Source organism: Medicago sativa, chromosome 8 (assembly GCF_051527215.1).
Source record: "Medicago sativa cultivar Bolivia chromosome 8, Bolivia_mono, whole genome shotgun sequence".
NCBI lineage: Eukaryota > Viridiplantae > Streptophyta > Magnoliopsida > Fabales > Fabaceae > Medicago > Medicago sativa.
Window position 1 is genome coordinate 55,964,644 of NC_140756.1, and position 16,202 is coordinate 55,980,845.

The 16,202-nt window shown below is 34.3% G+C and overlaps 1 protein-coding gene and 1 pseudogene across 4 annotated transcripts; both read right to left on the minus strand.

Moving 5' to 3' along the window:
* Positions 1–2,282: 2,282 nt before the first annotated feature.
* LOC146899705 (F-box/FBD/LRR-repeat protein At5g56420-like) lies at positions 2,283–7,581 on the minus strand (annotated as a pseudogene). The gene is made up of 5 exons (XR_015023207.1): positions 7,030–7,581; positions 6,527–6,950; positions 6,279–6,428; positions 5,878–6,163; positions 2,283–3,109 (listed from the first exon to the last, which is right to left on the minus strand). The product of XR_015023207.1 is annotated as an F-box/FBD/LRR-repeat protein At5g56420-like (transcript).
* A 1,659-nt stretch (positions 7,582–9,240) lies between these two features.
* On the minus strand, positions 9,241–13,219 carry LOC146899706 (FBD-associated F-box protein At4g10400-like). Of its 3 annotated transcripts, none has more exons than XM_085734625.1 (5): positions 12,631–13,219; positions 12,052–12,526; positions 11,815–11,964; positions 11,401–11,689; positions 9,241–9,569 (listed from the first exon to the last, which is right to left on the minus strand). In XM_085734625.1, exons 1-4 carry the CDS (start codon positions 13,101–13,103, stop codon positions 11,402–11,404), a joined length of 1,386 nt encoding a protein of 461 aa, XP_085590751.1. In that variant the 5' UTR covers positions 13,104–13,219; the 3' UTR covers positions 9,241–9,569; position 11,401. The 3 variants fall into 3 exon arrangements, with proteins under 3 accessions (XP_085590751.1, XP_085590752.1, XP_085590753.1); XM_085734626.1 differs by having other exon boundaries at positions 9,241–9,585; positions 12,631–13,208; XM_085734627.1 differs by having other exon boundaries at positions 9,241–10,165; positions 12,631–13,208.
* Between the last annotated feature and the right edge of the window lie 2,983 nt (positions 13,220–16,202).

Below are 16,202 nucleotides of genomic sequence, written 5' to 3' on the forward strand. Positions count from 1 at the left end.
TGAGTTCTGCGATTTAGCAACAGCAGAACCCTCATTTCTTCATTTTCCAGAAACACAAACACAAAAAACACAATTTCAAATTTCTCCAAACTTGTACTTCACGAATTTGCGCCAAATTTCATCAATTAATTCACAAGTAAGTTCATTCTTCCCTATTTACATGCAATGTAGTTTGTTTAGGGTGTGAGGTCCTCTCTCTAACCAAAACACTCTGCCTTCTCTCTAACTTTTTCTCAAACCGCCTTTGTTCCTTGCCTCCCCAACCGATCCAAACCTTGGTTTTGTGATGTAGCCGTCTGTTGTGGTGTTGCGATGAGTGACTTATGTCCTCCGCAACACCAGTTCTCATCCTTTCCGGCAGTCGGTCTTGCCTTCACTCTCTTCTTCCTTCCTTCGCAATCACATGCGGTGTTCTCTGTTCGTCAGCGTTTCTTCGCCGGCGTTTTTGGTAGATTCATCCTTGTAGGTGGTTTTAAGGTTTTAGGTTGTTGCGGCTTGCTCCGATTCCAGACGTGGGTTGGTGGTCGTATGGTCTCAACGTCGGAAGGTTTGGGTTCTTGCTGATCCGGTGGTTGGTGGTGAATCTGGGTTTGTAGATCTACTCTGGATCCTTTTTTCAGGGTCGTTTTGCAGGTTTGGGTGAGCTTCCTCCACGCTGGAGGTTTTGTTAGTCGGCGCCGGCACCGGCTGTTTGCTTTTGCTGTTTTGTGTTGTTGTTTGTTCAACCGTCTGTTTCTGTGTTGTTGTTTTTTATTTGTGCTGCTGTTTGTTTACAGGAAGCTGAAGATTGTTGGAGGGTTGTTTCGACTTGATTAGTTCGTTAATCTTGAACCTGGAATTTTCTGGATTTGAGATTTGGATATCTGGTTCTGTCCTGATGTTTGCTCGAAAGGGCCAGGTGCGTAGGTGCGCCGTGTTGACGGTCGTAGTCGTTTATCGCACCTTTGGGACAACCTCAGATAAGGATTTTATCTGTCGCAGTTGCTTCACGCACCGTTGATGGATTGTGTTGACAAAACCTATGCGACTCCGTGTTTCGGTTCGTAATTGGTTGGATAGGCCTGAAAGGGCTTTTAACTTGCTTCGTTTGAAGGGAGTTGTTGGACCTTGGATCATTTCTGTGTTGGCAGACGATTCATACGCCTCTTAAATGCTCTGATGCTCACTCTACGTTTTCTTGCAATTCGGTTCCGCGCTCACACGTGGGTTCGCTGGATTGTCCGTGGTAGTGAATGTTTAGGGTTATGTCTCTTCTATACCACTTATGTACTTAATTGTTGGATCACTCTTTATGGGTTGTTTTTGTGGTTTATTGGGTCAGGTACATGTCCCCCCAATCTTGTACTTCCTGGTTTTTTTATTAATTTATTTCCTTTTTTGGCTTAAAAAAAAAAAAAGTTTGTTTAGGGTGTTAGTTTTCATAATTTTGAGCAAAATGTTAGTTTTAGATTAGGTTAGAAAATTGAAAATTAACTATGATTTAGATGTTTTAATGTATTGTTTATGCTGGAATTGTTGTTTAGAGTAAGTGTAGGTACAATATAGTTGTTTAGATGTTCAAATAACACTAATTATGCTCCTAATTTATAATGCACATAAGGTGTTTGACGAAATGCCTAAGTGAGAAATTGTTGTTTTTTTGTGTAATTTTTTTTCAAGTATGTTCAATTTTATAATGTATAGATGTTTTAATTATTATAAGCCTGGATTTTGACATTTTTTGGCAAGTTTAAGAATGACATAATGTTATACGATACATAATTTTTTTGATGAAATGCCCAAGTTGAATGATTCTAAGTTTGGATTTTTATGAATGCCTAAGTTAAATTTGTGATATGTTACATGTTACTTGCCTTAGGTTCAATGGCTTAGAATCATGTTACCGTAAAGTATACATTGTCCACGTATTTATGCCTTCTTTTAATTTGTGTTTTGTACAGATATGGCTAGGGATACGGATGAGCAGCAGCGGGTTATTAGAGAGGATAGGATGCGGAGAGGTAAAGAGGCGAGTACCGCTAGTGCTCGGAGAGAAAAGAGGGCTGAAGACCCGTATGTCCCTAAGACTCAGAGGCACAAGGACCCGATGATACAAAGCAAAAAATGGCAAACAAAGATCCCATTAAGCTCCTCCTTGTCTCTTTTCCATTACAAGGACACCTAAACCATCTTGTTGGTCTAGGAAAATCTCTTGCTGCAAGGAGTGCATCTATCATCTTCACCACAACAGAAACAGCCGGCAAAAACATGCGAATTGCTAACAACATTGTTGACAAAAAGAATGATAAGGAATATGTTGTATGTTATTCACTCATTGTGTATGTATAAATATACAGATATGATCCTTACATTGTGCTAGGCATTATTGCAAATAATACTGTGATTGATACACCTCCATAATGAGAGAGTCAGTCTTAATATGATAATTAATTTCATATCATATTCCTTAACTCTCCCCCTCAAACTGGTGGTGAGGGAGTCACTCCAAGTTTGTCTCTTAAAAAATTGAATCTTGAATGAGTGAGAGATTTAGTCAAGCAATCTGCGATTTGGTCAGCTGTAGGAACATAAGCTATTGTGATTTCATCTTGTAGCACTTGATCTCTTACATAATGAACATCAATTTCAATGTGTTTGGAACGAGCATGCATAACCGGATTGGATGCAAGTGCCTTAGCACTTAAGTTATCACACCACATGATTGGTTTTCTTGGTAATGGCAGTTTGAGTTCATTTAGAAGTGATCTGACCCATATTATCTCAGCTGCCAGATCAGCTAAGGCCCTATATTCAGATTAAGTGCTAGACCTTGACACTACTCTTTGTTTCCTTGAAGACCGAGAAATCAATGTTTCACCAAGGAAGACACATTGTCCTGCTATGGATTTTCTATCATCAATGCTTGTAGCCCAGTCTGCATCTGATAATCCAACAATGTCAAAATCAGTAGAAGGCTTAATATGCAAGCAGATGTTTATTGTACCTTGTAGATACCTTAAGATCCTTTTTATTCCTTGCCAATGATCAATGGTTGGAGAGCTCATGTATTGACTCAACTTGTTTACAGAAAATGCAATGTCAGGACGTGTGTTGGTTAGATATTGTAATGCTCATATAGCTTGTCTATACACAGTTGGGTCTTCCATTTTCTTCCCCTTGACAATGAACTGTTTCCCAATCACCACAGTTAGCTTTTACCTCTTCTAATATTCATATGGGCTAAAATAGAGATATTTTCGAAGCTCTGTTACCTGAAATTATTGTCATAAGTGATATTTTGAAAGATCATAAGAGTGTTGAATTCGGGCAAATATATCCATGAAGAGTTCTAAAGTGATCATGAGTGATTATTTCTGACTTGAAGTGTTGCTGGACCAACATTTTCCAACTTTTATTTGGTTTTTTTGACGAATTTGTTTGGAAATGAATTTTACTTTTGTCCTCAGATCAAAGTCAAACAACATCTTATTTCATCAGTGTATAATAAATGCTAATAGTGTTGTACCTCCTCTGACTCTTTGGAATACCACATGTTCTACCTACCTGACGGGGAAGGAAACAAGTGGGAGAGATAATGTAGTAGTAATTGGATCCAAAAATAAGGACCACATGTTCTACCTACAAAACCAATATGATTAATTTCATTGTCCTTGTTATAGTAATTGGACAAGAATAATTATTACGTGTTAGAATGCTGCCAAACCTGTCACAATTGCACCCTTTTTTTGGTCAAATACACCTGCACACTTTACTTAAAAGGTTCGGTTGATTGTTTATTTCCATCGGTCAAAAGTAATATAATTTTTCGATCAAATGTTTTTGACCTTTATAATACGAGACTTTTTTAAGTTTCTTAATCCCTAACTATTAAAATCAACAAAAAGGTTCATAAACTATGAAAAAAATACGTCAATTTAGTTTCTTAACTATTATGAAAACACCCAATTTTGTAAACTAATGAAGGCTAATCAAGGCTATAGATGGACCAATTAAGATCACTTCAATGTACAACACAACCAGCAAAACTGAGAACACATCCAAAAAGAATAAAACATGTTCATGGGTAATTATCACTTTGTCTTTCTAATAATTCTAAAGTATAACAATACCAAAGATACTATACTAAATTGAAATTTGTTAACTTCAGAATCTGATTGGTTTTTTTATTTATATCAACTCAATTATCACAACTCGATGATGAACTCACCAATCCACCACAACCACACCAGACATAACAATACCAATTGAAAGTGTTGAAGTTTTTACATGCATGGGAAAATTCACAATTCAGTTCCACATTGATAAACAAAATTGACATAACACAAATCTGACACAAACAATAGAGCCGAAAATATATCCAGCATCTTCAATTTTGTTGAAGAGTCGACACGAATTAAGATCTTTTAGCCGGAAATCATCGAGATGATCTATGAAGTCAGTATCTGCATTTGAAACCATCAATGACATATCAAGTTTAGAGAGGTTGCAGGAGTTGGTTGGAAATTACAAACTGTGATTATATCAATTATTATCAATTATATAAGAAAAATTTGATACTTAATACTTCGAGCAAGCATGGAGAAGCTGATATACTTGTCAAGATGTAAATTATGAATATAGTGCACAATGGATTAAAACTTTTTCACTTTATTCTTGAAAATTCATTAATAGACATTAATCCTAATTCCGGAATATTGACTTCATGCGTACAAGATAAAATTCCTTAAGCACCAATTCATAGGATATGAATGTATATTTGCATTTCATTAATATCAGTCTTTGACAACATCTAATGTATTTGGTAGTTAATCTTCCCCTGTGAAATAGTCTTTCACATTCATTCATATGCACAAGGTGAGGTCGAATTCCTTCCCATCATTGTTTGTTACAATTCTGCCATGGCTAGCCCAACTAGAATCACTTAAAAAAACTAACCTCGAATTAATTTTGACAGAATAAATGATCAAAGGAGGAGACCAAATAACATGGAAATGCATTTTAAGGAGAGGATAGCTACCAAGAGATTGCATAATAGAGAGATGAGTAGAATACATCTGGTTTAGACGGTACAAAGAAAACATTCGAGGACCAATGTATCAAAACCAATACCACTAACTAAAAAGGGAGTTCGGAGAAAAAAAGTAAAGAATCCCAAATACATTTAGACAAGGAACAGTCCCTTTAGAGTGTAAATAATTTTTTTTGCCTAGCACCACAACTTTCATAAGACCAATCAATAAAAATGCTTCTGTTTGCTCTAGAATTTTAGCCTTCAAAATCTAATTACAGTGATAAATGGTGGCTGTCTACATAGGGGTTGAATAAACTGCTTATAAGTTGATAGCACCGAGTACTGATCAGATTAATAAGACCACTCCATATCTATATTGAAGCATAAATATGCATCCCTTCTTCTAGGAACCCTAAATTGATTTGCTTATATTTCTTCTAAGAACCTTGCAAATAAATAAAAAAAAATCAACATTATGATTTGACTATAATTCTAATTTCTAAGTATTCATCTCTAGAACTGCAATGACTACCATGAACAAGGATAAGTAAAAGAAATGAAATTCTTCTGATCAAAATATGCTGTGCCTCAAAATGATAAGGACAATAACTTAATAGCATCGACTACTTTTCAAAAATACCAATTATCAATCAAAAATAACTTAATAGCATCCTCTACTGATACTCAAAATGAAAATTACATTAATATACTCAGTATTCATACCATAAGACTTCGACAATTTCAAAGATATCATAATCATAATATAAGGCATGTGTAACTGTTAGGAACTTAGAACTAATGCTAGCCTTAATCAACTTTGAATGAGTACGAGAGATAAAAAAAGAGGCAGTGAAAGTTTTCACCTTAACGAGAGACAACTGGGTCAAATTTAAGTTGGCAGGTGACAGAGCCCCTTGGTATATCAGTTAATCTTTTGACAGAATGGTACTTATCCGTTGTGTGCATTGAAGTATCAACAAAAATGAGCATTGTTTGCAAAACAAGTCCGTTCCTCAAAAGATATTCAGCAAATGTAAGCTCGTCTTCAAATCCTTGATATCCTTCTATGTGAATATAGGTCAGGTGGGATTTGAGACATTCAGGAACCGTTGTTGACTCCGGCTGCCATGTTCTTAAAGGTGATAGTTCCTCCTACCAACAACAAGAGACAGCCCTCAAAAATATATTTTTGTGTATAGCTAGATACATACATGCATACATGAACAGACCAAAAATTGATTTAATTAAACTTGAGAACTCAACAAACCTTCTTGCTTTGAATTATGAGAACTTGAAGCATGTGGCATTTCTCAAGCACGTTGACCAGGACATTCGAGTTGAAACAGGGAAGAATGAACTTTAGATGAAGTAAATTGCGAAACTCTGGATAATTTAGAACATGGGCATGAAGTGGCGACTGGTTGTACGTGAAAACAACAAGTGATAGCGCAAAATTAGTGCAATACTATATATATATATATAGATACAAATAAATACAAACAATAAAAACTTCACCTTAGATGTTGAATGACACGAAAGTAGATTCATATACTCTTTGCGATCTCGGAGGTGTTTGAGAATAGGGTCGACAAATTCGCTTTCAACTGGGGAAAATACATCAAGAAATGCTTCCACCATACTGTGGAAATGGCCAATGATGCCCAATTTGATATTTCCAGTTACATTAAGGTAACTCCAGCTCCAGGTGAAATTGTCAGCGGTGGATTTCGATCTCTTGGATCTGGAGGAAGGTGGAATGAGAAGTTTGGTGACATAGTCTGGAGGGTCAAAGCAAAAGCAACCATCCAAAGTTTCGAGGCCAGGGCAGCCAGAGAGTAAGGCAACTTCTGAAATCATAACCCCTAAGATGATATATAATCTCTTCAGCGATGGAAAATGAAATGCAGAATGTTCATTGATATGAACTTCACACTCAAGTCTGTTCCGTTTTGAAAAGACAAACAAGTTATTGATAACATTGATAACTAAAGAAACACGATTTAAGGATGATAATTCACCTGAGGGAAACAAGATTTGTGCAATTGATTAGAAAGGAAGGAGGGAGGATTACTGCGAAATCCTTGATGGTGAGAGAGAGTTCTTGAAGGTGAGGGCCAGCGGCAGCAAGGATCCACAATTGAATAGAGTCGAATAGGAACATGCCACCGAATGGATAGGTGATAGTGAGATTGAATTTTTGAATGTCGCGGGATTTGCGGAGGGCGAGAACAGCGTTCACGAAGAATGCAAATTTTCTGAACAATTCATCAGACACTGTTTTGTAACATAGCGACTCGTCGGAGAAGTTGAAGACTTGGAGATCCTTCCAGAGATAACGCCACCGGCGAGAGACGAGAGTCATCGTAGCTACGGAGGTTCTGGTTGGAAGGAAGGACATGATATGCAACAAGAGCGAGTCCGGTAGACAGCTCAATCTGTCTTTGGCTGATCTCCGTCGTGCCATCGTCGATTACGTCGTTCAAAGCGTGCGTTGTGATAACTAACGAGTATGAATGAGTGTGTCTTCTATATTTGTTCGGTTTACGGCAATATCGTCGTTTCGTTATAAACTACCCCGCGTTTCGCCGAAATTATTTCGCAATCAAATTTGAAACCAAATCATTTTTTATATTTTTAAGGAAATTGAAACCAAATAATACCGTTGACTCTTTTTTGAATATTATTATCATATTTAGTTGCAAACTATCTTCTCCCTTCTATCGAGAAACATTTGACTTTTTTAATTTATTGCATAAATGATTTATTTGGTCTATATTCTATACCAAGTACATTAATTATTTAATAAATCTAACAAGTCAACTTTTTCTTATAAATAATTATTAGAAGAAGAAGAATATGGTTTTTTTTTAAAAGAAGAAGATTATGGTTAAACATGTTTTTTTAGGTGGATTTTAGGGTGAAGGTCCAATTAGGTCCCTCACCGGTGGATCACAAGAAAAATATCAATAGATTAAATAGACGGTTCAAATTTATTCAAATTAAAAGTGAGAACATATACAACTACTCACATTCAATCCTATCCTAAAATGGTTTCAGCCTAGTTACAATCAGTGTTCTAATTCTTCCTCCATAATCAATTTCTTCATCCATAAACAGTTACTGTTCTTAGACTCAAACCATCAAATATGAAAATCAAATTATTAACCCTAAAATCAACTAATTTTTTCTTCTTCGACAAATCTGATATTTGCAATTCCATAAAATCTTCAAAGGAAACCTTTGCATTGAATGTAGCCGCAGTGATCCACTGGAAAAAGCCATTAAATAGTTGAGATAAATTGAAATGGGCAAAAATGGATACGGCAGTAAAGTGAGTTGATTGCTTTGTTAAGACTTAAGATATATATATATATATTGGTTTGGCATTTTTCCTCCTCTCCATTTGGCTTTACAGAAAGTTATTTACAGCACATGAAAAGGGGGAATTGATGTTTGAAGAAGAATAAGAATTTTTTTAATTTAGGGTTCATAATTTGATCTCAGATTTTATAGTTTGAGTGCATGATAATTGAGTGCATAAGTGAAAATCAGTTGAGGATAATATTAAATGTGAAAAGTTGTCCATGTTCTCTCTTTTAATTTGAATAAATCTGAACCATCTACTTCATCTATCGGTGTTTTTCTCATGGTCCACATGTGAGGGACCTAATTGGACCCTCACCTTAGAATCCACCGTTTTTTTTATCCCAATAAATATTAAGAATTTCGTTTTTAATTTCTATAAAATAAAACTGTATTTTTATTTTTTGCAAAATTATCAGTTAGTATTTTTAGTATTGTAAAATGATTCGATTTGGTTACGATAGTATCATTAGGAGCAATGACAAAATGAAGCTTAGAATGAGATAAAGAGCTTTGATACCATATATAACACCTAATATAATTTTATAGAATATTATATCAAATATTACAATTGGATAATTAACATAACTTAGTCGACTTTCTTTCAAAAAATAACTTAGTGAAAATATCATGTTTCTAGTCTTCCAAATCACCCATATGCTAGAGAACCACACATCAACTACCCTTTCATTCCACCACTCTTCCTCCTTCCATCAGTCCTGCAAATTGGATCACATGTTCACCTCTTCCTTCTACAACAGGCCATCTGAAAAAATGATGATTAATAGGTTCTAATTTTTTGTGGTGAATCACCACAACCACACCAGACATGACAGACATAACTTAACCTATTGAAAAATTTGAAATTTTGATATGTGAAGCATCACAATTCCATTCAACATTGATAAATAAAATCCACGTACACAAATCCCACATAATTTGCCATTATAAATTTATAATAGGTCTTCAAAGCAAGAAAATTTTAGAAAACATCTACACTGCATTGCATGCTTGCACCAAAACTAAACTAAATGCTAAATACTACCATATTCAAAATATATTGACAAATCATCATTGATTTAGCACAGCAACAAAATGACCAAAATATGCGCTTCTTCAAATTCGATTAAGAGAGTTGACAGGAACTAAGATATTGTAGCAGGAAATCGTCAAGATGGATATCTGATGCCAGTATCTGCATTGGAAACAATCTACAATATATCAAATTTAGAGAGGTTGTAGGAATTAGAACTTACAAATTGTTATAATCCACAGACACACAATATGCCACTATTTGTATCATTTCTGCAATAGCTAGCCCGACTATAATCACTTAAAAAAACTACCCTCAACATTAATTTTAATGGAATAATTTATCAAAGGAGGAGACCACATAGCATGTATATGCATTTTAAGGGGAGGATGGCTGCAAAGAGATTGCATAATAGAAAGATAAGTAGAGTAAATCTAGTTTAGACAGTACAAAGAATGCCACTTCATGTCATTAAAAACATCCGTAATCCTAGCTTTCCACAAGATCTAGCAAGCAGTGATGAACAAATATGAATTCAAGGACATGGCATGCATAAAAAACCAAGGCCACTAGCTAAAAAGGGAATTAAAAGGAAAAAAAGTTAAAGATTCCCAAATAGATTTAGACACGGAACAGTCCTTTTAGAGTTTAAGCAAGATAGTTTTGCAAAACACCGCAGCTTTTGCAAGATCGACCAACAAAAATGCGTATCTTTAGAATTTTAGCTTTCCGAATCCATTTCCAGTGATAAATGGTGGCTGCGTACGAATCCAAAGGGTTTAGTAAGTTCCTTATAAGTAGATAGCATTCAGTACTAATCAGATTAATAAGATCACTCTTGTTCATATCTATATCTATGCATAAATATGCCTTCCTTTTCATGGAGCCTTAATGTGATTTACTTATATTTCTTCTAAGAACATTGAAAATAAATAAAAAAATCAACATTATGATTTGACTATTATTCTAATTTCTAAGTATTCATCTCTAGAACTACAATGACTACCAGGAACAATGATATGTAAAGGAAATCAAATTCTTCTAATCAAAATATGTTGTGCCACATAATCATAAGGACAATAACTTAATAGCATCCACAACTTTTCAAAGACCAAAACCACTTCCGTATTCTTGTCAAAAAATAATAATAATAAAGCACTCCAGAATTGACCATAATTGTGACATTTTGTGTACCATGTCTTCATATTAGCCAACCAAAAAAGCATAAAAATATCCAAGGACTTGTGAACCCACTAAAAACTACAAACAGTACATAAAAATGTAGAAAACACTTGCAAGAAATTTCTTAACTGTTTCAAGAACATCTCAAAAGTTTAATTATTTCACTGGAGATGGTAACACTATAAGAGTTTTACTGAATTCAAATACCACAAAAAAGTGGTGTATTTTCTTCAATATTTGTAAAACATGACACTATTTGCTTTCTTTTTTTAAACATATTTCTTTTATTTTAGGATTTGTAGAAGATCGATAAATCTAAGGAATCCAAAAAACATAACCAGTTTATAGCAGAGAGAGAGCTTTATTGACAAAGATGATGTGGATGCGTCAAAGTGAGCATCAATTCCCCAAATAAACAAATATTTGTTAGCAATAATGACCACAAGAGTACACATGAAAATAATGACCAAGTTGCAATAAGTGGCATGAAATCGAAGTTTTTCCATCAACTTTGATGAGCATGTAAAGGTCATTACTCTCTTCAACCTTCTAAATCTTGCAAATTTCAATTATTGCAAAGCTTGAAATCCTATAACAAACATTGTTTTAGGGGAAAGACTAATATTTAAGTTTAGTGTAGAGGGATAATCGCAATTTGGTATTGATATGAGGAAAAAAAACTAGAGACAAAAGATCTAGATGCATTGCATGTATGGAATTACGTATCTCCACCACAATATAGTTGAAAATTTGGTAACATTGACGTTGACATTAACATGCATTGAAAAACTAATATAGTGAGGGTTTGTACCTTAATGAGACCCATCAACGTCAAATTTAAGTTGGCAAGCAACAGAGCCCTTTGATATATTCGTTAATCTTTTGAGAGAACAATCCATGTCCGTTTTGTCTATTGAACTATCAACGAAAATAAGCATCGTCTTCAAAAGAAGTCCATTCCGCAAAATATATTCAGCAAATGTGAACTCATCTTCAAGTCCTTGATATCCTTCTATGTGAACATAAGTCAGGTGGGATTTTAGACATTCAAAAACTGTTGTTGACTCCAGCTGCCATGTTCTCAATGGCAGTGGTTCCTCCTACCACCAACAAGGGAAACCATGTCATTACTCAAAAATATATTGGTGTACAGATAGATACATACATACATGTATATATAGGCAGACCAAAGATTGTTTGTATTAAACTTGAGAAGTCAACGAACCTTGTTGCTCTGAATTATGAGAACTTGAAGCATGTGGCATTGCTCAAGAACATGGACCAGCAGATTTGAGTCGAAACATGGAAGAATGAACTTCAGATGATGTAAACGGCTAAATTCAGGATAATTTAGAACACGGGCATGAGGTCGCCACTGCAGGTACACGATAACAACAAGTGATGACGCACTATTAGTACCAAACCGTAGATATACATATAAACCATAAGAATAAAACATCACCTTTGATGTTGAATGACGCAACCGCAGATATACATCATAGCAGTCAGCTGGGAGGTTTTTATAAAATTCAGTTCTATCATCATCTCGGATGAGGTTGAGAATAGGGTCGACAAATTCACTTTCAGTCAAGGAAAAGACATCAAGAAATGCTTCCCCCATACTGTGAAAGTTGCCAATGATGCCCAATCTGATACATTCATTATTTGTGTTAACTATTTTAAAGTAAGTCCAAGTAAAATTGTCATTGGCCGATTTGGAGCTCTCGGAGCTGGAGGAAGGTGGAATTAAAGCTTTGGGCACAAGTTCTTCAGAGATAAAGTAAAAGTAAACCCGCAAAACTTCCAACTTGGGACTGCCAAATAGAAGGTAAACTATTTCTTTTAGACTCACAATTTCTGCGGCGAGAGACAGCACTTTGAGCAATGGAAAATGAACGGAAGACTGTTTTACCTCTATACTATAAGAACCTACAAGACTGTTTTCAAAAGACATACATGTTAGGAAAGAACAAAAAAAAAAGTAAAAAAAACAAGAGATGAAATGTTAGAAGTGAGTTTGGGCATAAAAAGCAATTATAACCTGAGGTAAAGGAGGTTGGAGCAATTGGTCAAGAGGGAAGGAGGGAGAACTACAACAGCAGCATTGACAATGTAGAGATAGAGTTGTTGAAGGTGGGGTCCAATGGCAGCAAGAATCCACGTACGAATACAAGCGAGATGAAAGTTGTCATAAATCCCGGATCGATTAAAGGTGAGAGTGAGATGAAACTTTTGAATGTCGCGGAATTTGCGGAGGGCGAGGACAGCGTTCAGGAATAATAAAAACCTTTTGAACGAATGTGAATCTAGATTGCGACTGCAGAAGTTGAATATCTGGAGATCCTTCCAGAGGTGGCGCCACCGGCGAGAGACTCTCATCATAGCGACGGAGGTTCTGGTAGGGAGGAAGGACATGATATGACACAGGATCGAGTCCGGTAGACTGCTCAATCTGTCCGTGACGTTGTCTTCTTCTGCAACAAGCGATCGTTCCATGCTTGACTCCGTTGCCATCGTCGATTAGGTTGAAGGAGATGACGTCGTTTCAATAGACTGCTTCCGTTGCCCCGGATACCTTTATTATGTTTTCCTTTTTTATCTTGAAAAAACTAATCGCATTTTAATTCATTATTTTTGAGTTAAATATGTTTTTGATCTTTATACATATACCAACTTTTCGTTATATTAGGGGTCCATATTAGGGGACCATATTAGGGGCTCTCAAAGTTATAATCGTATCATTTTCAATGCAAAAGTTGTTACTTTTAGATGCTTAAACAATGCCATTAGGGCACTTGTTAGCATTTTCCAAATTTTATAGGGACTAAAAGTTGAAGGAAAATTTTAGAGGGACTAAAACGAAAAGTTGGTATATTTTTATAGGGACTAAAAACATATTTAACCATTCATTTTTTTTCCATGCATTTTTTATAGGAAAATAGTAGTGTTACTTTCGCACCGGCATACCGTGTGTACGGTAATTCTCGACTTAATAAATTAAGCAATTTCTTTAAACGGTCCGTTTGAATTAGCTTATTTTAGAGCTTATATAAAATAGTTTATGCAAATAAATAAGTTTTTATGTATTATTTATAAGTTTATAAGGTAGTTTATGAAAAAACCGTTTATGAAGATACAATTTTCATTAGTGAGAGCTTATAGATTAAAATAAATGCATATTTATTTACATAAACTATTTTTCATAATCTCAAAATAAACCCAAACCAAATGGGGCCAAGTGTATGAATAATCAATCAATTTAACTAAGGATTTAAACCTAATTCAACAATTTCAATATGATTAAATGTGGAAATAAAAAAAAATGATGATTTGTGCCTTCAAGGTACAAATTTAAAAGCCAAATGTAAAAACTTAATTTTGGAAATCGTGCATTCAATGTCTTGAAAGTTTAAAAACTTATTTTTTTCAATACTAAACTAATGTTTTAATTCCTTTTTTATATTCTTAACTTACAAGTTAGCATGACAAAAAAATATATATAACGAGAAAGAGAAATTACCCTTTGATTTTATAGAAGTTTCTCCTAATCTTCCTCACTATGGAGTCAATTCTCTGTCAGGGAATAAATCCACTGAAATTTGTTGCAGTCTTCCATGATGATATGAATTTAGAGAGTTTATTAAAATGGTTGTAAGCTACTAAATCCACTATATCTAATGCCTTCATTCAAAGTAAGAACTCTAATTTACCCGATCTCTAATCTCTCTTGAAATTGAAACTCCGAGGTCTTCAAATCATCGAGTTTTAAAGCATTCTTCATAAAGAATCTTTTTAATTACTTAAGCTTCCTTCAATTTCCCTCAACCTTGATACTTTGAGAAAATCCCTCATAATTCTCTTTGAAGGACAAAAGATCTACATTACTTTTGCTTTGGAACCTTGATTCCACAATTTTCTATAATGATTCTTGTGAAAGTGATTTCACAAGAGTTTGAATTCAAAAGAGAGAAATTTTAGAGAGTGTGTAATATTGTTGAGAAAATGAGTAGTGAAAAGTATTTAAAGGTAAAGGAGTTTGAAACGAGTTTAAGCACAAAATAATTAGAAAACCTTGATACGATTCGAATAGTAAGCTTTGATATTTGAATCATAGTTTAAAAAATCGGATTGGTGATCGACTCGGTGACGATACGTTACTGGTTTATTGGTCGAACCATCGAAACTTTGGTTGAACCGCATAATAAAATCGGTTTGAACCGAATGACTCGGTTGTATGACTCGATCTTTATGAACTGTATGTGTATTAAATTGGATTAAGTTAAATGAAACGAATATTAATATTTTGTTCATTTGTCCGAGTTTTAATTCACTACCGTCTTTAAAAAAAATCACGACCTTCCATTTCTTATCTTAATAATTTAGTAGTTAGTTGTATGTATATCAAACTTTGTGATGTATTTAAAAAAAAACTTTGTGATGTATTTGATTCAATATATATTTTTGACAAACTGATTCAAAATATATAATTAATCAATATTATTTATTTGTATTGAATACTTTTAATGTATTTTTATGTCTAGATTAAAGATAAATATAAGTATAAAATATAACTTTTTTTTAGAGAAAGTATAAAATATACTTCTTTTTTTTAGGAAAGTATAAAATATACTTGCTTAATTATTATTTAGATACTTTTATAAAGCTTTTACTAAAAGTCAACAAAATTATTATATATCAAAAAATAATATTCAATAACAAAAAATTATTATATATTCAATAACAAAATTATTATATATCAAAAAATAATATTCAATAACAAAAATTGACTGGTCTGGTTCAACAAACCGTTCCGATTTTGACCTAGTCACTTCTTACCGATTCTATTGCATGCCTGAACCAGTGAGCAGCTTGACTTGGTCATACCACCGGTTCCCGGTACCAACCGGTTCAATTGGCAGATCCGATTCTATTTTTAAAACACTGATTTGAATCATCTGTGAAAAACTGACTTCTGGGTTTCCATGAAGAACAATATGATGCACAAGAACAACAATTCGAATCTTAATAATTCTGATGAACAATGATTCAAATCGTCTTAATTTTGATTCGAATAGTTCGATTACAAAAACTTTTAGACCAAAAATGATCAGTATCATCTGTTCTTTGCATCGAATGATTCAAATTGTGTTGACTCGATTATTTGGTTCTTTACAATAAATGATTTGAATCGTGCAATCGCCTATATTAAAATTGAAAAATGATTCAAATGTGCAATCGCCTATATTAAAATTGAAAAATGATTCTAATTGTAATTTACAGTGTGAAAAACGTTTCAAATAGAATATGAAGAAAAGTGTGTTTTAAGTGATTTGAAGTACTAACACTTTCCAAGTCACTTTCCTTTTGAGTTTTTTTATGCAGAGGAAGTATTTCAAAGATCATTATATTATATAAAGTAGGGAGAAGGGTGTGTATACAAAAACTAATGAGACATCACTCAAAACACTCTTAAACTAACTATTTAACCAAGGGGTATTTTTCACTAAGTGGGGGGCGGAAATTACTGAGTTACCTTTGTTTAAGTTCCTTGCCCGTCTGATTTGGTTTTGGTCGTTTTTAACGCGGGCATATGATCTCCTTGAGTCACGATGA

Bases quoted from the DNA above. Each gene is read 5' to 3' on its own strand.
- LOC146899706 (XM_085734625.1), bottom strand. From the start codon at position 13,103: ATGGCAACGGAGTCAAGCATGGAACGATCGCTTGTTGCAGAAGAAGAC. The intron at 11,965-12,051 runs GTGATGTTTTAT...GTGTACCTGCAG, and splicing joins TGCGTCATTCAACATCAAAG to TGGCGACCTCATGCCCGTGT. The intron at 11,690-11,814 runs GTTCGTTGACTT...TGTTGGTGGTAG, and splicing joins TCATAATTCAGAGCAACAAG to GAGGAACCACTGCCATTGAG.